Genomic DNA, 26,235 nt, shown 5'->3' with positions numbered 1-26,235 from the left:
GCCACCCTGAGGTCTGCCCCAAGCTCCCTCCCCCGAGGTCCAGCGCCGTGGGGACTGTTCACCCATCACGATTCCCTCTCTTGCGGAAGTTCTCGGGTGTCTTCTCGGGGCTGGTCAACCCAGGACCCGGGCCCTCGCGTCCCAGAGACTCGGGGTCCCCGTGTCCTCCTCTCGGTCTGCTCCTCATGATCCCCTCCCGGTGATGGCTGCCCTCCTGGCTCGACCCCCGACTCCTCCCCTCCCCCCACCTCCCCACGTCGTCTCTCAGCGCCCCCTAGACGAGCGCCAACCCTTCCAACCAGGCGCTGCGATTACATCTCAGGGCCGCTCTCACCCCCGCTGGCTCTGTGGACGCGGCCCTTCCCCTCGGGCCTCCACAGGTACCGGTGAGGCCCCTTGGGGTCTCCTGTTTCCTTCAAGCTCCACCTTCGCCCGTCTTTCCCGTGGGCTTCCTTTCCCAACAGGCCTCTCCTCCTCCGAAGGCCGAGGCACCATGTGGAAGCTGCCTGCACCACGGGCCCGTTGGCCGCCGGGCTTCGCAGGTGAAAAGCTGGGGCGGCGGCCGCGTCGAGGTCCCGATGCCGGCAGGTGGGACTCGCCCCCGTCGGGAGAAAGCGCCTCCAGAGGAGGGTCGTCCAGGTGCCTGCGGCGGGGTGCGGGGTGGCTGAGGTCGGTCATGGCAGGCTCTCCCATACCCTACATGGCTGCACCCCAAACCTGCTCCCGGGCTCAGGGCTCCTGGGGGAGCAGGCGGCCGGAAGCAGCACCGTCGGGACAGTGGGAGCACAGGGGACAGGTCAGGCTGGCTCCACACCAGGGGCTTCTGGACACCAAGTGGTTTTGGAACTGTTCTCGGAAGGTGCGGCCCCCACGGCCCGGTCCTCACTCGACACCGACCCTGCTTTGATTTCCTAGTGAAAATAAACAGCCGGCCGGGTTTCTTCAGTAGCAGAGGCTGAGGGGTGGCCAGCGGGGGGGCAGCAGAGGCCTGGCTGCACCTCCAGCCCCTGCTTCGTTCTCATTTCAGAGCATCAAAGATTCAGCAGCATTCGTCCTGCTAAGGAGCCTGCTGACCCTTAGACCGTGTGCCATCCCTCTTTGTAGATAAACCCAGGCGTGAGGACGCGGAGAGGAACAGGAGCCGGGCCGACTCGTAACTGTGAGGGCAGCGCTGAGCTCAGCCTGAACGCCTGTCGCCCCGGCCTGAGGGATCCGACCCCAGGGAGCATTCCACCAAAGACCCCGAGGCTTGCAGGTTCTCCCTGTGTTTATCTAGGGTGTAATGAGACTCTTAAAATGCTCACGTCCCTTTGCTGCCTGTGTGTGCTCTGGACAGATTCTCATCCCTCCCTCCATCCATCGCGGACCTTGTGTCTGGCAAAACAGCCAAGCCAAGCTGTCGTCTGAAGCTGGGGCATCAGCAGGGTCACGAAGCCACCCTGTCACAGACTGGACACTTGAAAGGGTAAAGGGTTTGTCCTAACTAGTCACTCATTAACAGCTTTGTCTGCGGATCTCCTTTTTGCCGCCCATAAGTACCTTAAGGAAAATACTTATGAACTCATTTCACCAACTCCAAATTTATAATAGTTTGAGCTGAACTGAGGTTTATTTTTTCCGGTTCCCTATGGTAACAGGCTCTTGTAGTACAAATGGATAATTAGGAGAAGGAATATTAAATCCACTTAAGAGAACAAATGGTTAAAAAGATCAAACAGTCATTTACACAGAAATAACGAACGTACTAATTTCAAATCGTCTGCACTGAAGCAGAACTGCCAATTCACTTTCCTGGCAACAGCCCACGAACCAGTTTTGTGGGGTCACACGGAAAGAAATGAAGACACCTTGGTTACGACGTACTCCACCCTCTGCCTGGCTGGAATGCGCCTGTCTCCCCGTTGGACCCACCGGCATCTTGTGGTCCCTCCTGGGAACGATGTGCCGGCCCAGATGCTGGAGGGGTTCAGGAACCAGACAGACCCGCAGCCACCAGCATCTTCACACTCGGAAGCCTGAGGACTGAGACCGCTCGGTGCTCACAGCTGCGAGCACGTCTGAGCAACAGGATGTTCACTCATCCTTTCAACCAGCTCGCTGAGTGTAAGCACTGGGCATCCTGGCCCCAGGGCCCCGCCATCCTCGCGGGAGCGACCCACGTGAGCCGCAGACAGACACAGACGAACAAGATGATCGCAGACAGCGACACCGCCCATGAATTAGTGAAGAGGGCGTCCATCTCAGGGGAGAGCAGTTCCCAGCCACGAACCTGAACTCCATCTAGTCACAGGCAGCGGCACGAAGTGGGCAGGCACTGCTCTTCGTCTGTTCACCAATCTTAGTCCTTGTTCCTAGGGAAGCCCTCCCGCAGTGGTGGGTGTGCTCTTTCCAGGGAAGCAGGTGTGCTTCCTCCTCTCTGTCCTGTGCCGGGCTTGGTCCCACCCGTCTGTGCGGTGCCCCTGACGCACAGTTGTGCAAATCCCCCTTAGAGCCCTTGGCGGCAGCGGCTTGATCGCACCCTCCTGGCTGCTGGGTTCAGTCGCGGCCCCTCCGAGAGGGGCAGAGAGGCTACGCACAGGGCGCTGTCCCTGCAACGCTTTCCAGCTCCCGTGACCCGGGCAGGAGGCGGCTCCCGGTGCGGACCAGAAGGGCCCTCGTGCCCTGGCTTCCGCGCACTTTCTGACTGGCTTCAGCAGGAGGTGATTTTTCCCGGGAAAGCAGCCCTTCTCTGCCGACCTCAGCACATCCATCTGGCAGCCAAAGGCACAAATGCACGGGGCCAGGGGCAAGGGCCCTGCCCATCATGGCCACCTCAGCAGCGGCAGCGCTGTGGACCCGCAGGACCAGCCAAGGTTTTCTGTAGGACCCAGGGCCGTGCCAACACTGCACGGACATCCTTGGGGCAGAGGACGGAGGGTCAGGCGAGCAGGGAAGGTTGAGCGGGGGCGTGCGCAGCAGGGGGCCCCGGCTGGAGGCTGGCAGCCCCTCTTGCTCAGGAGGGGGGCAGCAGATGTGTGTCATCACACTGGGGGAACGTCCGCAGCGCACACACCGAATCAAGAACGAACAACCCCAGGCAGGTGGATGAAGATGGAAATCGTCGCAAGTATAGATGGAGGTGGAGATGCGAAAAGCCTGCTAGTGAGCGAATGCGAATTTAGAAAGCCAGAAAATGGCTTTTTTTTTTAAGAGCCAGGCCAATTGTTATCAGGTCGCCCAGCACTGGCCGGGCCCAGGGTCCAGGGACTGCAGCCCACGAAGGCATCGCAAGGCCCCCTTGGGGCAGCATTCGGGGCGTGGGCTCACGGCCCCGCCGCCCGATGGGTACAGCCGAGGACCTAATGAGCAGAGTGGCCGAGTGGTGGAAGATCCATTAGCACACGTGACAGGAAGGGCTGGAAACAAGAGCTGCAGGGAGGGAACGCTTCAAATTACCAAATAACGGGACTGCTCTGACGTTACTGTTACAGGAACCAAGCGGCTACTGCACCACCTTTACAATTTCACGAAGAGGCTTCGGGAGCAGGGGCACTGAAATGCACTCAGGCTTCAGCAAGTACCTCTCATTTTATCTTCACTTTGTTCTGTGCACGGCTCTGTACCTGCCACGCTTCCGTAAAGAAGGAGCATCACGCTGACAACCAGGAAAACGCTCTGAAGAGTGGGTACGCTTCAGGCTGGTGGGAAGCAGAGGGACAGGCCGTCTGGCAGGCACGCTGGGCGGGCGAGGGGCCTGGCTGACCGCATCCAGGACAGGATCTGCGGTTTGGTGGCTGTTTTCTCCCAGCTCTGCACCCAACTGAGCCCACATGGCCGCCATTCTCACAGGAGAGCAGGGTTTATTTCTCAAGATGCTCATTGCCAGGTCATATCAGAAAACAGTAGCTCTCCCAATCCCCCCGTCTCCGCTGAGACCTTGCTCCTTGGGGCACAGCCCGCTTCCCCAGGAGCTGCCAACGTGGGGATTTCACAAACCAAGCCGACCCACTGCAGTAACTCTGACCCTCACTCACCAAAGATCTTATGGGCGTTGATAAATTAGAACTTGGGGTGAAATCAACAGCACAAGCTCCTCATCCTGGAACAGCCAGTCTGCTGAGTTACAATAGCTAACGTCTTCTCGTTAAAAACATTCCTTCATGTTATACTTAATATTTCAGGCTCAAGCGAGCCTAAAATCACCTGAATGCTCAGGTCTGTTCCCGCAAACTGGCTGGTGCTGGATGAATTTTGCTGCCTTAAACGTGCAGCTTATAAAAAGCAAGATACCTCAACCCCGCGAGGGAAGTGCTGAGGCCATGGCCTCGCGTACACTGGGAGAGACCCTTGATCCCCACTCATTTCCAGGCACGTTCAATGTTCTCACAGCCGCCCCGACACCGGCTGCCGTGGAGGAGGGGGGCACGGGGTCCTCTGGCACTGACTGCAACACAAGGTGACGCCCGTCCTCCCCGCCTGGGCCCAGGGACGGGCCTCCGTGGGGACGGGCTGGGTGGGGACGGGCTCAGGGAGGCCCGCTGGGCTCCACCACTTTCTTCTCTGTCCGCTTCTCTCCCTGCCCTGTCCTGGAGCGAGGGGCTGTCCGAGGGCCCAATCGAGGTGGCTGTGTCGGGGGACCAGGACTCAGGCCTCCTCAATTGAAGCCGAGGGCAGTGGCCAGTCTCTCCCCTGGAGGCCAGAGGGGGTCAGTGCAGACTTGGGGTGCGGGGATGGCATGGGGACCCCCGGTGGCACCAGGAGGAAGGGTGGGGAGGCGACCAGAGGGCTGTTTCCTGGCACAGCGGCTTCCTGGTTGCCCTGCCCCGCGGTCTCCACACCGGCTGGGGAGACGGAGGCCCCTGCCACGGGCCCGGGTCACAACCCGAGGGTGATGAGATGCCTGCTGACAGCCGCGCGGGGGCCGGTCGTCTGGTTCCCCAGCCGCCCCTTCGGCCTGGCTCCCCCTCTGCTCCCACTGTGAGCGACAACTCCCGCTGCGTCGTTGACAGAAACCAGTGTCTGGAGAAGGAGCGTCAGTGCCTGGACGCGGCCTCGCCGCCGCCGCCCACCCCGTAGCCCGCACGGGCTTTAGCATCTTGTTTGCAAAAGGGTAAAAAGCTGTCACTTAATTCTGTGTGCAAAGCACCGTCCACAGCAGTTTCCAAGCATTATTCAATTTAACCTCAGCAGCTCTGAAGTATCTGCATTTCACAGACGAGGAAACTTTGGCTCTGAAAGGACATGGAAGCATTGTCGGGTCTTCAGCAGTGGGTCACAAGAGCTGGGGCGGGAGCCCTGGTCTGCGTTTAAGTCTGAGAACTTAACCAACACCCAGTTTTGCCTCTTTTGGTGACAGAGAAGGTGAACCAAAGGCCTTGGCTAGATTATGACAGAGAGAACCTTGGGACCAGCTTCCAGTTCTGCACGTCAAGAGCCTGGCAGTCGCTGCTTCCTCCAAACAACAACTGAAAAGCTGAACAGACTGAAAAGTCAGCAACTCTTCTTGGGTCCGTAAGAGAGGTGAGCTCACAGGGCAAATCACTGCCCCCAAGACTGGAGAGACAGATGGGTGAACGCAGGGAGTCCAGCTTCCCGGGGCAGAGACTTGAAGCTGCCATGGGAACCAGTGCCAGGTAGGAAAACCTGAACTGTGATTTGTCAATTGCTGGAGGCTCAGTGTGAACACGTCTGAGAGTTATAAGCTCCAGGGGACCCTGTCAGGGGAGGCCCTCAATATTGTGAGATTTACCACCAGGAGCTCGATGAGGTTCTCACAGTAAATATGGGAGAAAAGAAAACAAACCGGGCATTGGTTCAAGATGGCGGAGGAAAAGGACATGCGCTCACTCCCTCTTGCAAGAGCACCGGAATCACAACTAAGTGCTGAACAATCACCGACAAGAAGACACTGGAACTCACCAAAAAAGATACCCCACATCCAAAGACAAAGGAGAAGCCGTAATGAGATGGTAGGAGGGGCACAATCACAATAAAATCAAATCCCATAACCACTGGGTGGGTGACTCACAAACTGGAGAACACTTATACCACAGAAGTCCACCCACTGGAGTGAAGGCTCTGAGCCCCACGTCAGGCTTCCCAACCTGGGGGCCCGGCAACAGGAAGAGGAATTCCCAGAGAATCAGACTTTGAAAGCTAGTGGGATTTGATGCAGGACTTCGACGGCACTGGGGCAAACAGTAACTCTACTCTTGGAGGCCACACACAAAGTAGCGTGCACATCAGGACCCAGGGGGAAGGAGCAGTGACCCCATAGGAGACTGAACCAGAACTACCTGCTAGTGTTGGAAGGTCTCCTGCAGAGGCGGGGGGTGGCTGTGGCTCACCGTGGGGACAAGGACACTGGCAGCAGAAGTTCTGGAAAGTACTCCTTGGTGTGAGCCCTCCCAGAGTCTGTCATTAGCCCCACCAAAGAGCCCAGGTAGGTTCAAGTGTTGGGTTGCCTCAGGCCAAACAACCAACAGGGAGGGAACCCAGCCCCACCCATCAGCAGTCAAGCAGATTAAAGTTTTCCTGAGCTCTGCCCACCAGAGCAACACCCAGCTCTACCCACCACCAATCCCTCCCATCAGGAAACTTGCACAAGGCTCTTAGAAAGCCTCATCCACCAGAGGGCAGACAGCAGAAGCAAGAAGAACTACAACCCTGCAGCCTGTGGAAAAAAAACCACATTCACAGAAAGATAGACAAAATGAAAAGACAGAGGACCATGCACCAGATGAAGGAACAAGATAAAACCCCAGAAAAACACCTAAATGAAGTGGAGATAGGCAACCTTCCAGAAAAAGAATTCAGAATAATGATAGTGAAGATGATCCAGGACCTCGGAAAAAGAATGGAGGCAAAGATCAAGAAGATACAAAAAACGTTTAACAAAGACCTAGAAGAATTAAAGAACAAACAAACAGAGAAGAACAATACAATAACTGAAATGAAAACTACACCAGAAGGAATCAATAGCAGAATAACTGAGGCAGAAGAACAGGTAAGTGACCCGGAAGACAGAATGGTGGAATTCACTGCTGCAGAACAGAATAAAGAAAAAAAAATGAAAACAAGTGAAGACAGCCTAAGAGACCTCTGGGACAACATTAAATGCAAAAACATTCGCATTACAGGGGTCCCAGAAGGAGAAGAGAGAGAGAAAGGACCCAAGAAAATATTTGAAGAGATTACAGTCGAAAACTTCCCTAATATGGGAAAGGAAATAGCCACCCAAGTCCAGGAAGTGCAGAGTCCCAGGCAGGATAAACCCAAGGAGAAACACGCCAAGACACATAGTAATCAAATTGACAAAAATTAAAGACAAAGAGAAATTATTGAAAGCAACAAGGGAAAAACAACAAATAACATACAAGGGAACTCCCATAAGGTTAACAGCTGATTTCTCAGCAGAAACTCTACAAGCCAGAGGGACTAGCACGATATATTTAAAGTGATGAAAGGGAAGAAACTACGACCAAGATTACTCTACCCAGCAAGGATCTCATTCAGATTCAATGGAGAAATCAAAAGCTTTACAGACAAGCAAAAGCTAAGAGAATTCGGCACCACCAAACTAGCTCTACAACAAATGCTAAAGGAAATTCTCTAAGTGGGAAACACAAAAGAAGAAAAGGACCTACAGCAACCGCATCGGCAGCGAGCAGCTAAGAAGCTGAGACAGAGCCGGAGGCGGCGGCGCAGCGAGCGAGCAACAGCGCTCCTACCTAGCTCTGCCGCGCAGCTCCTACCTGCCTCCTTTCCTCAGCCCCTCGCCCGGCTTTGACTACCCGCGATCATGATGTTCTCTGGCTTCAACGCCGACTACGAGGCGTCATCCTCTCGCTGCAGCAGCGCCTCCCCGGCCGGGGACAGCCTCTCCTACTACCACTCACCGGCCGACTCCTTCTCCAGTATGGGCTCTCCCGTCAATGCGCAGGACTTCTGCACCGATCTGGCCGTCTCCAGTGCCAACTTCATCCCAACAGTGACCGCCATCTCGACCAGCCCGGACCTGCAGTGGCTAGTGCAGCCCACCCTGGTCTCCTCCGTGGCCCCATCCCAGACCAGAGCCCCCCACCCCTATGGAGTCCCCACCCCCTCGGCTGGGGCTTACTCCAGGGCTGGAGTCATGAAGACCATGACCGGAGGCAGAGCTCAGAGCATTGGCAGGAGGGGCAAGGTGGAACAGTTGTCCCCAGAAGAAGAGGAAAAAAGGAGAATCCGAAGGGAAAGGAATAAGATGGCTGCAGCCAAATGCCGGAACCGGAGGAGGGAGCTGACTGACACACTCCAAGCGGAAACAGACCAACTAGAAGATGAGAAGTCTGCTTTGCAGACTGAGATTGCCAACCTGCTAAAGGAGAAGGAAAAACTAGAGTTCATCCTGGCAGCTCACCGACCTGCCTGCAAGATCCCTGATGACATGGGCTTCCCAGAAGAAATGTCTGTGGCTTCCCTTGATCTGAGCGGGGGCCTGCCTGAAGCTGCCACCCCCGAATCTGAGGAGGCCTTCACCCTACCCCTCCTTAATGACCCTGAGCCCAAGCCCTCAGTGGAGCCCGTCAAGAGCATCAGCAGCATGGAGCTGAAGGCTGAGCCCTTTGATGACTTCCTGTTCCCAGCATCGTCCAGGCCCAGCGGCTCTGAGACCGCCCGCTCTGTGCCAGACATGGACCTGTCTGGTTCCTTCTATGCAGCAGACTGGGAGCCCCTGCACGGTGGCTCCCTGGGGATGGGGCCCATGGCCACAGAGCTGGAACCCCTGTGCACCCCGGTGGTCACCTGTACACCCAGCTGCACTACTTACACGTCTTCCTTCGTCTTCACCTACCCTGAGGCTGACTCCTTCCCCAGCTGTGCGGCTGCCCACCGCAAGGGCAGCAGCAGCAACGAGCCCTCCTCTGACTCGCTCAGCTCACCCACGCTGCTGGCCCTGTGAGCAGGCAGAGAGGGGAGGCAGCAGGCACGCACGTGCCACTGCCCGAGTCGGTGCATTACAGAGAGGAGGAACACGTCTTCCCTCGAGGGTTCCCATAGACCTAGGGAGGAACTTACCTGTGCGTGAAACACACCAGGCTGTGGGCCTCAAGGACTTGACAACATCCATGTGTGGACTCAAGTCCTTACCTCTTCTGGAGATGTAGCAAAACGCATGGAGTGTGTATTGTTCCCAGTGACACATCTGAGAGCTGGTAGTTAGTAGCATGTCGAGCCAGGCCTGGGTCTGTGTCTCTTTTCTCTTTCTCTTTAGTCTTCTCATAGCATTAACTAATCTATTGGGTTCGTTTTGGAATTAACCTGGTGCTGGATATTTTCAAATTGTATCTAGTGCAGCTGATTTTAACAATAACTACTGTGTTCCTGGCAATTGTGTGTTCTGATTAGCAATGACCAATATTAAACTAAGAAAAGATATGACTTTATTTTCTGGTAGTTAGAAATAAATAGCTATATCCATGTACTGTAGTTTTTCTTCAACATCAATGTTCATTGTAACGTTACTGATCATGCATTGTTGAGGTGGTCTGAATGTTCTGACATTAACAGTTTTCCATGAAAACGTTTTATTGTGTTTTTAATTTATTTATTAAGATGGATTCTCAGATATTTATATTTTTATTTTATTTTTTTCTACCTTGAGGTCTTTTGACATGTGGAAAGTGAATCTGAATGAAAAATTTAAGCATTGTTTGCTTATTGTTCAAAGACATTGTCAATAAAAGCATTTAAGTTGAATGCGACCAAAAAAAAAAAAAAAAAAAAAAGAAAAGGACCTACAAAAACAAACCCATAACAATTAAGAAAATGGTAATAGGAACATACATATCAATAATTACTTTAAATGTGAATGGATTAAATGCTCCAACCAAAAGACACAGGCTCTCTGAATGGATACAAAAACAAGACCCATCTATATGCTGTCTACAAGAGAACCACTTCAGACCTAGGGACACATACAGACTGAAAGTAAGGGGATGGAAAAAGATATTCCATGCAAATGGAAATCAAAAGAAAGCTGGAGTAGCAATACTCATATCTGATAAAATAGACTTTAAAATAAAGAATGTTACAAGAGACAAGGAAGGACACTACATAATGATCAAGGGATCAATCCAAGGAGAAGATATAACAATTATAGATATATGTGCACCCGACACAGGAGCACTTCAATACATAAGGCAACTGCTAACAGCTACAAAAGAGTAAATTGACATTAACACGATAATAGTGGGGGACTTTAACACCTCACTTACACCAATGGACAGATCATCCAGACAGAAAATAAGGAAACACAAGCTTTAAATGACACAGTAGACCAGATAGATTTAATTGATATTTATAGGACGTTCCATCCAAAAACAGCATATTACACTTTCTTCTCAAGTGCACACGGAACATTCTCCAGCATAGATCACATCTTGGGTCACAAATCACGCCTCGGTAAATTTAAGAAAACTGAAATCATATCAAGCATCTTTTCCAACCACAACACTATGAGATTAGAAATCAATTACAGGGGAAAAAACGTAAAAAGCACAAACACATGGAGGCTAAACAATATGTTACTAAATAACCAAGAGATCACTGAAGAAATCAAAGAGGAAATCAAAAAATACCTAGAGACAAATTACAACATAAACACGATGATCCAAAACCTACGGGATGCAGCAAAAGCAGTTCTAAGAGGGAAGAGGAAAGAGGGAAATACAATCCTACCTCAAGAAACAAGAAAAATCTCAAATAAACAATCTAGCCTTACACCTAAAGGGACTAGAGAAAGTAGAACAAACAAAACTCAAAGTTAGTAGAAGGAAAGGAATCATAAAGATCAGAGCAGAAATAAATGAAACCGAAACAAAGAAAATAGCAAAGATGAATAAAACTAAAAGCTGGTTCTTTGAGAAGATAAACAAAATTGATAAACCTTTAACCAGACTCATCAAGAAAAAGAGGGAGAGGACTCAAATCAATAAAATTAGAAATGAAAAAGGAGAAGTTACAACGGACACCGCAGAAATACAAAGCATCCTAAGAGACTACTACAAGCAACTCTGTGCCAATAAAATGGATAACCTGGAAGAAATGGACAAGTTCTTAGAAAGGTATAACCTTCCAAGACTGAACCAGAAAGAAATAGAAAATATGAACAGACCAATAATAAGTAATGAAATTGAAACTGTGATTAAAAATCTTCCAACAAACAAAAGTCCAGGACCAGATGGCTTCACAGGTGAATTCTATCAAACATTTAGAGAAGAGCTAACACCCATCCTTCTCAAACTCTTCCAAAAAACTGCAGAGGAAGGAACACTCCCAAACTCATTCTATGAGGCCACCATCACCCTGATACCAAAACCAGACAAAGATACTACATAAAAAGAAAATTACAGACCAATATCACTGATGAATACAGATGCAAAAGTCCTCAACAAAATACTAGCGAACAGGGCTTCCCTGGTGGCACAGTGGTTGAGAGTCCGCCTGCTGATGCAGGGGACACGGGTTCGTATCCCAGTCCAGGAAGATCCAACATGCCATGGAGCGGCTAGGCCCGTGAGCCATGGCCACTGAGCCTGTGCGTCCGGAGCCTGTGCTCCGCAACGGGAGAGGCCACAACAGTGAGAGGCCTGCGTACCACAAAAAAAAAAAAAAAACAAAAAAAACACTAGCAAACAGAATCCAACACATTAGAAGAATCATACACCATGATCAAGTGGGGTTTATTTCAGGGATGCAAGGACTCTTCAATATATGCAAATCAATCAGTGTGATACACCATATTAACAAATTGAAGAAGAAAAACCATATGATCATCTCAACAGATGCAGAAAAAGTTTTTGACAAAATTCAACACCCATTTATGATAAAAACTATCCAGAAAGTGGGCAGAGAGGGAACCTACCTCAACATAATAAAGGCCATATACGACAAACCCAGAGCAAACATCATTCTCAATGGTGAAAAACTGAAAGCATTTCCTCTAAGATCAGGAACAAGACAAGGATGTCCACTCTCACACTATTATTCAACATAGTTTTGGAAATCCTAGCCACAGCAATCAGAGAAAAAGAAATAAAAGGAATACAAATTGGAAAAGAAGAAGTAAAACTGTCACTGTTTGCAGCAATGATACTATACATAGAGAATCCTAAAGATGCCACCAGAAAACTACTAGAGCTAATCAATGAATTTGGTAAAGTTGCAGGATACAAAATTAATGCACAGAAATCTCTTGCATTCCTATATACTCAGAAAGAGAAATTAAGGAAACAATCCCATTCACCATTGCCACAAAAAGAATAAAATACCTAGGAATAAACCTACCTAAGGAGGTAAAAGACCTGTATGCAGAAAACTATAAGACACTGATGATAGAAATAAAAGATGACACAAACAGATGGAGAGATATACCATGTTCTTGGATTGGAAGAATCAATATTGTGAAAATAACTATACTACCCAAAGCAATCTACAGATTCAGTGAAATCCCTATCAAATTACCAGTGGCATTCTTTACAGAACTAGAACAAAAAATCTTAAAATTTGTATGGAGACACAAAAGACCCCAAATAGCCAAAGCAATTTTTTTTTTTTTTTTTTTTTTTTTGCGGTATGCGGGCCTCTCACTGTTGTGGCCTCTCCCGTTGCAGAGCACAGGCTCCGGACGCGCAGGCTCAGCGGCCATGGCTCACGGGCCCAGCCGCTCCGCGGCATGTGGGATCCTCCCGGACCGGGGCACGAACCCATGTCCCCTGCATCGGCAGGCAGACTCCCAACCACTGCGCCACCAGGGAAGCCCAGCAATTTTGATGGAAAAAAACGGAGCTGGAGGAATCAGACTCCCTGACTTCAGACTATACTACAAAGCTACAGTAATCCAGACAATATGGTACTGGCACAAAAACAGAAATATAGATCAATGGAACAGGATAGAAAGCCCAGAGATAAACCCATGCACCTATGATCAACTAATCTATGACAAAGGAGGAAAGGATATACAATGGAGAAAAGACAGTCTCTTCAATAACTGGTGCTGGGAAAACTGGACAGCTACATGTAAGAGAATGAAATTAGAACACTCCCTAACACCATACACAAAAATAAACTCAAAATGGATTAGAGACATAAATGAAAGACTAGCCACTATAAAACTCTTAGAAGAAAACAAAGGAAGAACACTGTTTGACATAAATCACAGCAAGATCTTTTTTGATTCACCTCCTAGAGTAATGGAAATAAAAACAAAAATAAACAAATGGGACCTAATGAAACTTAAAAGCTTTTGCAAAAGAAAGGAAACTACAAACAAGACGAAAAGACGACTCTCAGAATGGGAGAAAATATTTGCAAACGAATCAACAGACAAAGGATTAATCTCCAAAATATATAAACAGCTCATGCAGCTCAATCTTAAAAAAACAAACAACCCAATAAGAAAATGGGCAGGAGACCTAAATAGACATTTCTCCAAAGAAGACATACAGATGGCCAAGAGGCATATGAAAAGCTGCTCAATATCACTAATTATTAGAGAAATGCAAATCAAAACTACAATGAGGTATCACCTCACACCAGTTAGAATGAGCATCATCAGAAAATCTACAAACAACAAATTCTGGGGAGGGTGTGGACAAAAGGAGCCCTCTTCCACTATTGGTGGGAATGTAAATTGATACAGCCACTATGGAGAACAGTATGGAGGTTCCTTAAAAAACTAAATATAGAATTACCATATGACCCAGCAATCCCACTACTGGGCATATTCCCAGAGAAAACCATAATTCAAAAAGACACATGCACCCCAATGTTCATTGCAGCACTATTTACAATAGCCAGGACATGGAAGCAACCTAAGTGTCCATTGACAGGCAAATGGATAAAGAAGATGCGGTACATATATACAATGGAATATCACTCAGCCATAAAAAGGAATGAAACTGGGTCATTTGTACAGATGTGGATGGATCTAGAGACTGTCATATGGAGTGAAGTAGGTCAGAAAGAGAAAAACAAATACTGTATATTAACGCATATGTATGGAACCTAGAAAAATGGTACAGATGAACTGGTTTGCAGGGCAGAATAGAAACACAGATGTAAAGAACAAATGTATGGACACCAAACGTATGGGAAAGTGGCGGGGTGGGGGCGGTGGTGGGACGAATTGGGAGATTGGGATTGACATGTATACACTGATGTGCATAAAATAGATAAGTAATAAGAACCTGCTGTGTAAAAAATAAATAAAATTTAAAAAAAAGAAAACAGATGGCAAATAAGCACGTGAAAAGATGCTCCACATCATATGTCATCAGGGAAATGCAAGGTAAAACAACAACGAGACACCACTCCACACCTATTAGCATGGCCAAAACCCAGAGCACTGAAAACATGAAAGGCTGGTGAGGATGTGGAGCAACAGGAACTCTCATCATTGCTGGTGGGGACGCGAAAATGGTGCAGCCACTTCGGAAGACACTTTGGTGCTTTCTTAAAAAACTAAACATAGTTTCACCAGACGATCCAGCAATCGCACTCCTTGGTATTTATCCAAAGGAAACGAAAACTTATGTTCACACAAAAACCTGCACAGAGATGCGTATAGCAGCTTTATTCATAAGTGCCAAATGGAAGCAAACAAAAGATGTCCTTCAGTCCTTCAGTGATGAATAAACTATGGTGCAGTCAAACAATGGAATATTATTCAAGGCCAAAAAGAAATGAGCTATCAAGCCATGAAAAAAATATGGAGAAACCTTAAATGCATATTACTAAGTCAAAGAAGCCAATCTGAAGAGGATTTCAACTATAGGACATTCTGGAAAAGGCAAAACTATGGAGAAAGTAAAAAGCTCAGTGGTGCCAGGGCCTGGGGAAGAGGAGGGAGGGATGAATACAGGGGGGTGGGTGCACAGAGGATTTTTAGGGCAGTGGAACGATTCTGTGTGATGCTATTACGGTGGGTTCATGTCATTTTACATTTGTCCAAACCCACAGAACGTACACTACCCAGAACGACGCTCATGTAAACTGTGGGCTTTAAGTGATTATGACATGTGGCGTAGGTTCATCATTTGTAACGAAGGTCCACACTCTGGGGATGCTGATGTTGGGAGAGGCTGTGCATCTGGGGGGGGTGCAGGGGGCATATGGGAAATCTCTGTACCTTCCTCTCAATTTTGCTGTGAACTTTAAACTGCTCTAACAAATTGTCTTTAAAAAAAAAAAGTCTTGTAGCTTCTATTCTAGGCATTTGAGCACAAGTCTTTTTTTCCCCTCAGACTAAAGCACAAATCCAAAACAAAAATCCCCTATTTTTCCTGCCAAATTTACATGGAAAGTAGAGGAAAGTGCCCTGAGCTTCATGTTTATCCCTTGGCACATCTGGCTTGGTTTCCAGCGCCTCTAAGAGCCTCGTAAGAGGGTCTCCCATGAAAACAGGCAGTGGTCCCTCCAACGTGGCGGCCCATGACTGCTAGGGGCCTTGGACGACAATTCTGGATGGCGTGGTGGGGGCACGGTGGGGGGAGAAGGGACGCGTCGGGGGAGGGGCCGGAGCCTTGCCTTTCGCAGCAGCCCTGGAGCCGTCACCCTCATTTTACAGAAGAGAACAGTGATCAGGGTCAGGGCCTGAACCGGGAACGCCTGGCTCTCAGAGGAGGTTTTGCCCACAGCAGAATATCTGCCACCAGATTTTGGTGGTTCCTGGATCAGATCTTTGCAAACAAGAAAATAAACCAGCCAAACCTATCATCCGTTTTCAGGGGTCCTGGGAGCCTCTGTTCCCAGCTCAGTCCCTGGGGACCCTGGGGTCACAGGGGCCCTCCCGGCAGCCCCGGGGCAGCTGTGTCGGCAGAGGCTGCTGGCCGGTTTCCATCCTTCCTTTTTCCTGTCAGCTTCACTGGGCCCCGTGGCCAACAGGTCAGGACAGCACCACCAGTCCGTTCTCATGCGTGTGACGATGGGACACAGAGGGTCACGGGCCGCGTTTCCACAGGGAAGCCACCTTCCCCTGCTGGGTGGGGACCGGAGCCTCCTGGGACGAGGTGGAGGTCACGTGCAGCCCCAGTGCCCAGTGGATGCTGGTGGGAGAGCCCCGTGGTCCGGCCCTGTGGCAGCGGCCCAAATGCAGCATTCTTACACCGTCGTGGACAGGAGACGCTCTGCCAGGAGTTGGAAAGAAGCCCAGGTCCCCACGCTCAGGGGCTCCTCTGCCACCAGCACAGTCCGTTTGTGCTGCTGCTGGGGCTGAAACAACAGATGTCCATCCTTCGCAGCTCTGGAGCCAGACGCGTGGGGTCCAGGCAGAATCGGTGTCTGCTGAGGACCTGCTCCTGGCTCGTGGACGCGCCTTCTCACTGTGTCGTCACGTGGCGAAGGGGCGGGGGAGCTCTGCGGTCACTGTTACAGGGACACTAATCCCATCACGAGGGCTCCACCCTCATGACCTCGTCACCCCCACAGGCCTCGCGGCCCCGACACACTGGGCATTAGGATTCAGCATGTGAATCTGGGGGACGTGACATTCAGCCGGCAGCATTCTGCACCCCGCCGCCGCCAGTTCATGTCCTTCTCACCTGCATTCCATCCAACAGCCCCCAAAGTCTAAATCACTTCAGCATCAACTCCAGAGTCTAAGGCCTGACATCATCCGAGGCGGGCCGGGGGCGGGGGGTGGGGGACTCCAGGCCAAGTCATCGGAGGCAAAGCCCCTCCAGCCCTGAGCCTGTGAACAGTCGGTGCCGTGCTTCCACACACCACGGCGGGCCAGGGGTCCCACAGGGGAGAACCAAGGAGAGACAGCCTGCTGCGCTGGTTCCGTTCGTTTCTCCCGGGAACCCTGACTGACACAGCACGGAGGCAGCGAAGCTCTCACCCCAGCTCCAGGCTGGCAATCTCGGCGCGTGTGTCTGTGCCCACACGCAGCAGAAGCTCTGTCACCAGCTTCCGATGCTGTTGCCAAATGTCTTAGTGAATTCAATACTTGAAGCCCCAGTCATGAAATCCATAACTAATTATGTGGGTCTTGATTTAATCATATGAGCTTAAAGGAAAAAATCGACTCGCAAGCCAAACACCAGCCTCCGTGGAAAGGAAGCGCTGGCTCTGAGCGCAGCCTGCGTGAGGACGCGCTGTTCCCCCCAGGCCGGTTCGCAGCCCAACGCCAGGCTCAGCCCTGTCTCCAGGCAACGACGGCCGCCACCGCGTGAAGGAATCTGCGAGCTGTTTGCTGAAACAAAGGCTTCCGTCCCATCCTCCCAGCGGCTCCGAAGGCCTGTCCTCAGCATCTGATGGCTGGGCAGGCGCCATGGGGTGACGTCCAGCACGGGGAGGGCCCCGATGGCACGACCTGTCCCCGCGGTCACCTAACCACGCCCGACACAGCCTCAGGAGGATGGATCATCCTGCAGCCATCGTGGGCTCTGGGTTGGCCTGGTGCCCAGGGCCTGGGCCTGCGTGCTGCCCGATGGGGGGCGGGGTGGGGAGGGCTGGAGAATCGCTGTCTCCTTCACAGAGCCCCCAGTACCCTAAGAGTGAGGCCGGAGGCCCACTGGAGCCCCCTGAGGCAGCGGGTCGGGGGCCTCGCCTCCCGTCGGGCTTGGGGCTCCCACAGCGACTTGCAGGTGGGGTCTGGGGTCAGCCCTGGAGGTGGGGCTGCCTGGCCGTCCGCAGCAGCTGGGGGGCATCCCTCTAGCACTGGCCCCCCGTCTCACCTCACCAGGTCGGGGGGCACAGACCCCTCCCTCTCCCTCTGAGCCAGGCATTAAAACTTCTGCTTGCGTGCCAAGGGGAGACTGTCCAGCCCGGTATGAGACGGGGGGCATCTCAGGGTGGTGACTGCTGTGATCGTTTCTCCCAGGAACCAGGCAGTGCATTGGCTCAGAAGTCACGGTAACTTTCTGTGGCCACGGTGTTTAGAGGTTTGGTATTACTAATCTTCATCTCTGCAGACAAGGAGGGACTGTTGTGCAGATAGCCCTGAGGCCTGGACATGAGACCCGCTGGATGCCAGGGAGCCTTTCCTTCCTGCATGGATGGTCCTGCCATGGACCAGACACTGGGGACTGAGCCGACTCCGGCGGGGGCCTCCCTGGACAGGACAGAGCGGGTCCCGCGTGCACGCCCCCAACCCCTGCCCCTGGGTCCTGCAGGCGGAGGTAAGAGCAGCCATGGCCCCAGAAGTCTCACTCGGCTGGGGAGACACCGGTGCAGCAGTCGGGGGGCCGGGGGGCCCCTGGTCCTTCTTCTCTGTGCTCCTGACCCAGTAAACACCCGAGACGCCAGAGCAATGCTCCTAAGAGCTGTTGCTGACACACAGCGAACGCTGTGCTAAGATAACTCAGGGTTGGCGTGTGTTCCATGGGGCTTCCGGGTGGCGGTCTCCTTCCCTCCCGCTGGCCAGCTTCTCGCCCTGCAAACACCTGTCTTCATCTCCAGAGCAAAACCAGCATCCGGGCCTGGAGATTCTGCATGGACAACTCTGATGTCACCTGGGGTTTCGAACCCTCGGAAGCCCTCAGACAGGGGTGGGATCCTTACGTCTGCTGGCTCTGAGGTTATGCACACGACACGGAAGGTTGAGGACAGGCGTCCACGAGGGCAGAGCTGAGCGCTGGAAGCAGCTCCTGGCTGAGACCTCAGTGTAGGAGGGAGACAGCTCCTTGGGCAGCGCCGGCGTGGCCCCGACCGGGGCGGGGACCTGGGGACATGCAGCAGGAGTTTCTCCCTCAAGTGGTTTCATGACGGTGGTCAGCCTCATAATGCCTGGAAGACGTCCACATCCTGGTCCTCGGGCCCACGGCTGCGTCGCCTCTGATGGCAGAAGGGGCTGTGGAGGGTGGGATGACAGCGAGGCCAGAGCCGGGAGCATCCTGGTGACGGGGCCAGTGTCATCACAGGGTCCTTACAGCCCATCACGAGGAGGGGACAGTGGTGGGAGAGGAGAACCAGGAGACGTGCTGGGAGGACACAGGAGGGGCCGAGGGACGAGGGAAGGGGACGGGTCCCCCGGAGCCTCCGTAGGAACCAGCCCTGGACGTGAGGCCCGGGTCCCACCGGGACCTCGAGGGCGAGTCGTGCCGTTTCATGAGGCAGTTCATGGTGGTTTATTTCACGGCAGCAGGGGACACACGCGGTCCACGGTGGAGCCGGAGCCATCAAGGCCCCACCGCGAACAAGGAGCAGGCCTAACTGCTCCCGTGTCACCCTCAGAACGGCAGGAGCCAGAGGACGGGCCGTGAGGGTCCTAGCCCTGGGCTGCCCCTCAGACGCTCCTGGGGACCCAGCCCCCACCTGCGCGCCGACCTGGACACCGAACGGCCATGGAGTCGGAGGGGCGGCTCTGCCCGGGTCCCCCGCTGCACCTTGACGGGGGCGCAGGAGGCAGCAAGCAGTCCCGGTGTGGCTGTGGGCCCCGTGGTCTTTCCTGCCGCAGCCATGCCGGGTCTGCTCAGCCTGGGGCTGCCCTGCTCTCGCTAAGCATGGGGGGGAGTCCTGGGCCCCTCCTGGCCGAGGGTCCTCGGGGCCTCCTGAGTCGGTTGGACGCACCGGAGCCCCAGCTGCTTTGACTTGGGATGGCCTGCGCCCTGCGGATCCCTGTGGCCCCTGCCCGTCCCGTCCACACTCTGACTCCACGGATCTGATGGCTCTAAGTGCCTCTTATGAGTGGAATCAGACAGGATTCATCCTACTGAACTGTCAGTTGGCTTGTTTCATTCGGCAAAACGTCCTCAAGATTCATCCCGCAGGTTATGCTTTTACCATCCTTCTTCCTATAAACCGTAGAAAGTGGAGACCTAGCTCTCATTCAATTACAACGCATGACAGCAGATTCTGGATGGAGCCACCACCGGGCACGGGGACTTCCAGGGCACCGAGGAGACACAGGGGCAGCGCTGGACAGTGAGAGCCTGGATTCTAGGGGAGGGCGGACCGCAAGGACGCCCACCCACAAGCACACGGCGCCTCAGTGGCCTCGGGAGCACAGGGGCTTTGTCGAGCTCTGCAGCCACCCTGGGGCTCAGGCCACGTCACCAGCCAGAGGGGACCTGGACGTCTGGCTGCAGAGTCTGCCCTGGGGCCAAGACAAGAAGGCGAAGGGAGCTGGTCCCTGTGCCCAAAGGCCGCGTCCCGGCCACCCTGGAGCCGGGGGCTGGGATTTCTGTGCAGTGGGGACCTCCTTCCAGCCCAGGCGGGGGCCCGGCCCCTCAAGGGGCATTTCATGGATCGGCAGCAGGAATCAGCTTTCCTCTGAGCCCCTGAATAACGGAGGATAATAATCTCTTTTCTCCCTCGATGCTTTTCTGCACCAACACACAAAAATAACCACCAATGCCAATGCTGCCAGAGATGACAAGAGATGTCACCAGACAGACTGATGAAAACGGAGCCGCACCAGCTCACCCCTGATTCTCCATGACACCCCCTGCTCCCCCAAGATCGTTTTTCAGGAGGGAATTGGGCGCGTTTAACTGGAGTGCCAACTAGAATGTGGATGCGTTGGGGAAGTGTCCCTGCTTGTCACTGGTGGAGGATGAGGACCTCAGGCCCACGGAGCTGTGGGTGCCGTGCCTCTCAGAGGCTGCTTTCTGGAGCCTTCAAGAGAAGGCCTGAAATCTCACAAAGAAATTATTTAGCCACTTAATTAATATCAGAGATCACACAGAGATAATACTTGAGCCTTGTGACTTTCAAGCTAAATTCTACTGGAGGGCTTCCCTGGTGGCGCACTGGTTTAAGAATCCTCCTGCCAATGCAGGAGACACGGGTTCGATCCCTGGTCTGGGAAGATCCCACATGCCGTGGAGCAACTAAGCCCGTGCACCACAACTACTGAGCCTGCGCTCTAAAGCCTGTGAGCCACAACTACTGAGCCCACGTGCCACAACTACTGAGCCTCCGCTCTAGAGCCCGTGCTGCGCTACAAGAGAAGCCACCACAATGAGAAGCCTGCGCATTGCAATGAAGAGTAGCCCCTGCTCGTGGCAACTACAGAAAGCCTGTGTGCAGCAACAGAGACCCAATACAGACAAGAAATAAGTAAATAAAAAAAAAATTTCTACTGGAAAAACCCCAACAAACAAGAAAATAATGAAGGATTCCAAGTTTTTCTCTTCTCTGCCCTCCATCCCTCATGGCCTCGTGCCTGGAAACTTCTGTGGTCGGACCGTCAAGGGTGCAGCTGCAGGGGACAGCAGGGAGGCTCCCCGCAAAAGTAAACACAGAATCACCACAGAATCCAGCTAGTGCACCCCTGGGATAAACCCCAAAGAACCGAGGGCAGGGACTCACCAGATGTTTGTGCCGTGTCCACAGCAGCGTTATTCCCAGCAGCAAAAGGAGGAAGCGACCCAAGTGTCCACGGACGGATGATGGATGAACAAAGTGAGGCGATACATACAAGGGAGTGTTACTCAGCCCCTAAACAGGAAGGGGTCTGACACCTGCTGCATCACGGATGCACCCGGAGGACACTGTGCTCAGTGAAACAAGACAGTCACAGAAAGATGCTGCCTGTGTGATTCCACTTAAGTGAGTCCCTGAAGTAGCTGGATTCACAGGGGCAGAAGGTACAGGCTGGGTCCCAGGGGCTGGGGAGTTAGTGTTTGATGGGGACAAAGTTTCAGTTTGGGAAGAGGAAAGACTTCTAGGGACGGAGGGTGGTGACGGTTGCACACCACTGTGAATGTACTTAACGCCACTGAACTGCACATAAAAATGGCTAAGATGGTGAATTTTATGGTTTTTTTTTTTTTTTACCACACACCCAGAGTTGATGAAACATAAAACTTCTTCCTGTGGCAGTGACAACACCTACTATTACTCGGCACCTACTGTGTGCAGTGGGCCAGGGGCTTCGTAAGCACCCCTCACAAGCACATGGCCACACTCACCACGTGCTCACCAACACCGGGATCCTTACTTCCTAATCTGATGACTGATCTGGTGAGACAGCGTCTGGGTGGTGTGAAGCAGTGTTTCTGGATATGGGGAAGAGGTGGGTGACGGATGTGATGGTGGGTGACGTGGGGGCCAGATGACGCCTCGAGGAGTCTCAGGGTCAGCTCGACCTCCGGTGACGCTGTCATTAGTTGACACAGCCCTAACTTCTGTTCCCTGATTCCTGTGTAAGTGATTTCCTTCCTCGGATTGTATGGAGTTACTGCTACTGAGAAAGTCCAAACAGGTCGAGTGTCTTTACAAGCAGAATCCCCAGCTGGGGCCTAGTTAAGACAACTGGAAATGGCAGCTCAGCAATCAGACACCCAAACAATGAAGGAAGCCAAACCAAGTTCCTAAAATTTACATTTAAATTTAATCTGCCGTCAGGATCACCAGGCTCTTGGTCGAGACCTCTCACAGCTAATGTTCCAGAAGAACCGAGCTCTGTGTCTCTGAATAAGAGCTGACGGCAGCGGGCGAGCTCGGGCACCACCCCGGACTGCGGAGGGGCTCTCACTGAGAGGCTGACGTGAGCTCTGCCCTGCTCTGCCTGGGGCCGTGGGGTTCAAGTCCGAGCCTCGGCCACCCCTGGAAGCTGGAGCTGCGGAGGTTAAGGCAGGACGCCCCTGCCACCACCCCGTGAGAAAACACAGGCAACGCTTTGAGGGCAACACGCAGCCACATCCTTCAAATACCGCCGCACCTCCTCTCGTCTAAGCCCGACCCGGACGACACCCACTCGGGCCTCCCCCGAGTGTTTCCGAGACACTCCGTAGTGTGTGCATCGCACAAACGCTGCTGAGCTTCGGGTGACATCCTAACCCCAGGATGACCCTTCTGCCCGCAGCCTCCCGGGACGACAGAGGGGGCAGGAAGTCTACCGTCTGCTCAGACACGAGCCCCAGCGCCTCCACAAAGCCGGCCCTGGGTGCGCCACAGCTGGGCGCCTGGAAGAATTCAGAGGTCCTGTCCCTGTGGTTCAGGACGACGGGACTTGAGTTTAGAGCACAGCACTCTCTAGACTGGGCGTTTTAACTCCAAGTTGTCCAAGCCTCAAGGCCTGGCCGTCAGAGAGGCTCAGTGAGAAGGCCCGCCCGCCTGGCAGCCTTGCCGAGTTCTTGAAACTGGCTGGAATTTGGAGCCTCTGCTGGCAGCGCACAGTGGGCGGCCTGACGGGGCAGCTGCGCCAGGGGCTCACTCCCGGCGAACCTGCCCAGGGCGGGTGCAGGGGGGTCCAGGGCCTGCAGTTTCAGCGACCAATGGGGTCGCGCGGTGCCTAAGACCACCACCCAGCGGGCGCCCCACGGCCCAGCTGCCGCCGCCCCTCCCCGGTTCCGTCCCAGCCGCCCCCAGCCCTGCCCGGCCCAGTCGCCCCCGCCCCGCGCTCACCCTCTCCTCCTCGGCGCGGATGTCGGGCATGGTGCTGAGGCAGAGGCCGACCGCCGTGACGGCCACGAAGGCCACGGACACGCAGGCGAAGAGCTTGCCGGCCGGGCCCGAGCGCGGGTCGTCCAGCACGTCGCGTAGGCGCCGCCGGCCGCGCGCCAGCCGCCCGCCGCCGGGCCCAGGGGCGCAGGCCGGGCTGCCGGGGGCCCCGCCCTCCGCCGGCCCCGCGCGCGCCTCGGCGGCCTCCTCCTCGCGGCGGCGCAGGCGGCGCAGGCAGCAGCGCTCCAGGCGCGCCTCATCGATGCCCCAGTAGGCCAGCTCGTCGCGGAAGGCCAGGGCGCATGCGCCGCGCAGCAGCCGCAGCTTCCCGGCGCGCAGCAGCGCCACGATGGCGCGGAAGGCGCACGGGCTGCGGTCGAAGAAGAACTCGTCGCGGCTCACGTCGTAGTCGTCGCACACGCGCAGCAGCTCGTCGTGGCCGCGGCAGGCGCGGAGGCGCTCGAGGCGCGCCAGGGGACAGCGGGCCAGCGCGGCCCAGGCCAGGCGCACCCTGCAGCCGCCCACGTTGATGATAACGTGCCGGGCGCGGGCCCCGCCAACGCCGCCGCCGCCGCCGCCGCCAACGCCAACCAGGGGCTCGGGGCCCGGGGGCTCCGCATGCCCGGGGAGCAGGGCCGTGGCCCCATGCGCCGCACCAGGGTCCGGAGGCTGGGCCTGCGAAGGAAGGGAGCGCGCGTTAGGCCGCAGAGCTCGGGGACACCGCCGCCCACGCACGACCTTGGGGCTTGGGGAGCGAACCAAACCAAGGGCTCCGTTGGCCCGGCCGCTCGGTTCCTCTCTCCTGCATCCCTGACGCCTGCAGGTGGTCCCAGGAGCCCGCCACTCAGCTTTCCAGCAGGCCCCGCTTACAAGGGACCCGCCTTAATTTCTTGCCTGGAGACTAGGGACGCGGCCAGCGCGGGGCAGCACGAGGGAGGCGGGCGGGCCGCCCTGGAGATGCTGCCTCAGGAGATGATGGCCAGGCCAGACCTGGGGGGTTTCCGGCTGGTTAACAAGCGGGGGCCGGGGGAGGGGCTGCTGTGGATGTGTTGATCCTTAAGAAGCGCCAGCCAAACCGCCAGAACAGCCTGTGGACGTTATTTGGATTCGGATTAGAGGGAACCAACTATAAAAAGACATCTAAGAGTAAATAAGAAAATCCCAGCACTATCTATGATTTTAAAGCCTTTTTAAAGGCATGAGACTGGTACTGCACTCGTGAAAAACAGGGGGTTTCGACCCCTTAGAGGTCCACAGTGAGGTATTCACGTGAAATGAGGTCTGGATCTTCGTTAAGCAAATCTTTCTCAAGGTGGTGGGCAGACAAAACACTTCACCTGCTGCTGGAGCCCGGTGATGAGAACAGTGGGGCCATTATACTTTCTCTCTGCTTTTATGTACATTTACAAACGTCCCTAATAAAAACGGGTTTGTTTTGCTTTTTAAAAGCTTCCAGATAATTCTCCTGCACAGCGGGGTTTGGGAGGCACTGATGTAGAGAAACTCACGATGCTTCGGTTGCCTTGATTCTCTAAACCAGAGGTTCTTTATTTGTTGGCCATGGGAATTCTTCAGGGATCTATGAGCCTTCTAAACTTAGATGCAAACTTGTGTGTGTACACATTTTCCCAATAGAGGATCCTCAGAGTCACAAAGGGATCTGTGGCTCCAAAGCTTAATGAAGCTCACAGTTCCAAACATATAAGGGAGGGAAATACCTTTGTAGTGGGAATTGCTAGCCCGGATCTCCTTTAAAATATTTTGAACATGGATCACCCACACTGGTTGGTGGGCATGTGCACTTTGGCATTTGTTGTCGGATGCCTTCTTAAGAATGCTTGGCAAAGGTAAGATTCCAGGTGAGTTTCTTATATGAATGATTACTTGTTTTATTCTTTGACCAGGGTTCAAGAAACTCACAAAAGAAATCCTATTCTTCTTCTTTTTTTTTTTTTTTTTGGCTGCGTTGGGTGTTCATTGCAGGCTCTAGAGCACAGGCTCAGTAGTTGTGGTGCACGGGCTTAATTGCTCTGCGGCATGTGGGATCTTCCCGGACCAGGGCTTGAACCCGTGTCCCCTGCATTGGCAGGTAGATTCTTAACCACTGCGCCATCAGGGAAGTCCCATATTCTTCTTCTTAATGAGTATCTCATCATAGCTTGTGCATAGACCAGCAACCAAAATTCCTAAATGTGTTGGTTTACTTAGCACTTGTTAAAAGGACGTGTCACAAAATATGTTACTGAGACAAAATCATTTTTGTCCTGAATGTGGACATTTAAAGTTTCGTGGCGTATTTACCCACAATTGCACCTTACATTCCTTCCTCTGCCCAGTGCTGGGTCACCCCTTAACATCTATGTATCCGTTTGCAAACAGGGTCCCTGACTCAGGAACCACATCAAAAAGGGTCCATAAGTAACACTGATGACTTTGTCCTTTTCAGAGACTCCTGTGGGTTCTTTTCCACACCGCTGGAGGGCGGTTCTGTTCCTCCTCCAAATCCTGCTCAGGATGGTCCCCCTTGACTTGTTAACACAATGGGGTCAGTGCTTTGGCACCACGCACTTCTCTGCCCTGTGGCAACAGTGACAGAGCAGAGAAAACAGGCAAATACCAATCCGGGGACATAAACTCCAAAGGTCCCATTTACCAGGGAGTATATCTTAGACATCGGCTAGGCAGTAATCTGGAGCGGAGGGACACAGTTCCAGTTTTGTTCTCAAAGTGTAGACTGAGGGCCAACAGCACCAAAATTATCAAGGGAACCTGCAAAAAAAAAAGTATATTCCTGGCTCTACACTTAAAATTCTGAGTGACTGGAAAACTGCATAGTAAGGACCCCCAAATATCCCCCCATTAAAACAATGAGAAAACCGGTAA

The 26,235-nt window shown here is 53.3% G+C and overlaps 2 protein-coding genes across 3 annotated transcripts in view; one reads left to right on the top strand and one right to left on the bottom strand.

The window, feature by feature from the left end:
* KCNG2 (potassium voltage-gated channel modifier subfamily G member 2) overlaps positions 1-26,235 on the bottom strand; it is a 75,415-nt gene that overhangs the window by 10,174 nt on the left and 39,006 nt on the right. For both annotated transcript variants that reach the window (XM_081252252.1, XM_081252253.1), the window contains one exon: positions 23,317-24,027. In XM_081252252.1, the coding sequence (XP_081108378.1) occupies positions 23,317-24,027 (711 nt within the window). The remainder of the gene's footprint in view (positions 1-23,316; positions 24,028-26,235) is intronic.
* Positions 7,639-9,720, top strand: LOC308626795 (protein c-Fos). The gene has a single exon (XM_081252254.1). It carries the CDS (start codon positions 7,781-7,783, stop codon positions 8,921-8,923), a length of 1,143 nt encoding a protein of 380 aa, XP_081108380.1. The 5' UTR covers positions 7,639-7,780; the 3' UTR covers positions 8,924-9,720.

The sequence above is a fragment of the Mesoplodon bidens genome (genome assembly GCF_964165515.1).
Source record: "Mesoplodon bidens genome assembly, chromosome: 13".
Taxonomy (NCBI): domain Eukaryota; kingdom Metazoa; phylum Chordata; class Mammalia; order Artiodactyla; family Ziphiidae; genus Mesoplodon; species Mesoplodon bidens.
This window is presented reverse-complemented; position numbering and strand designations above follow the sequence as displayed.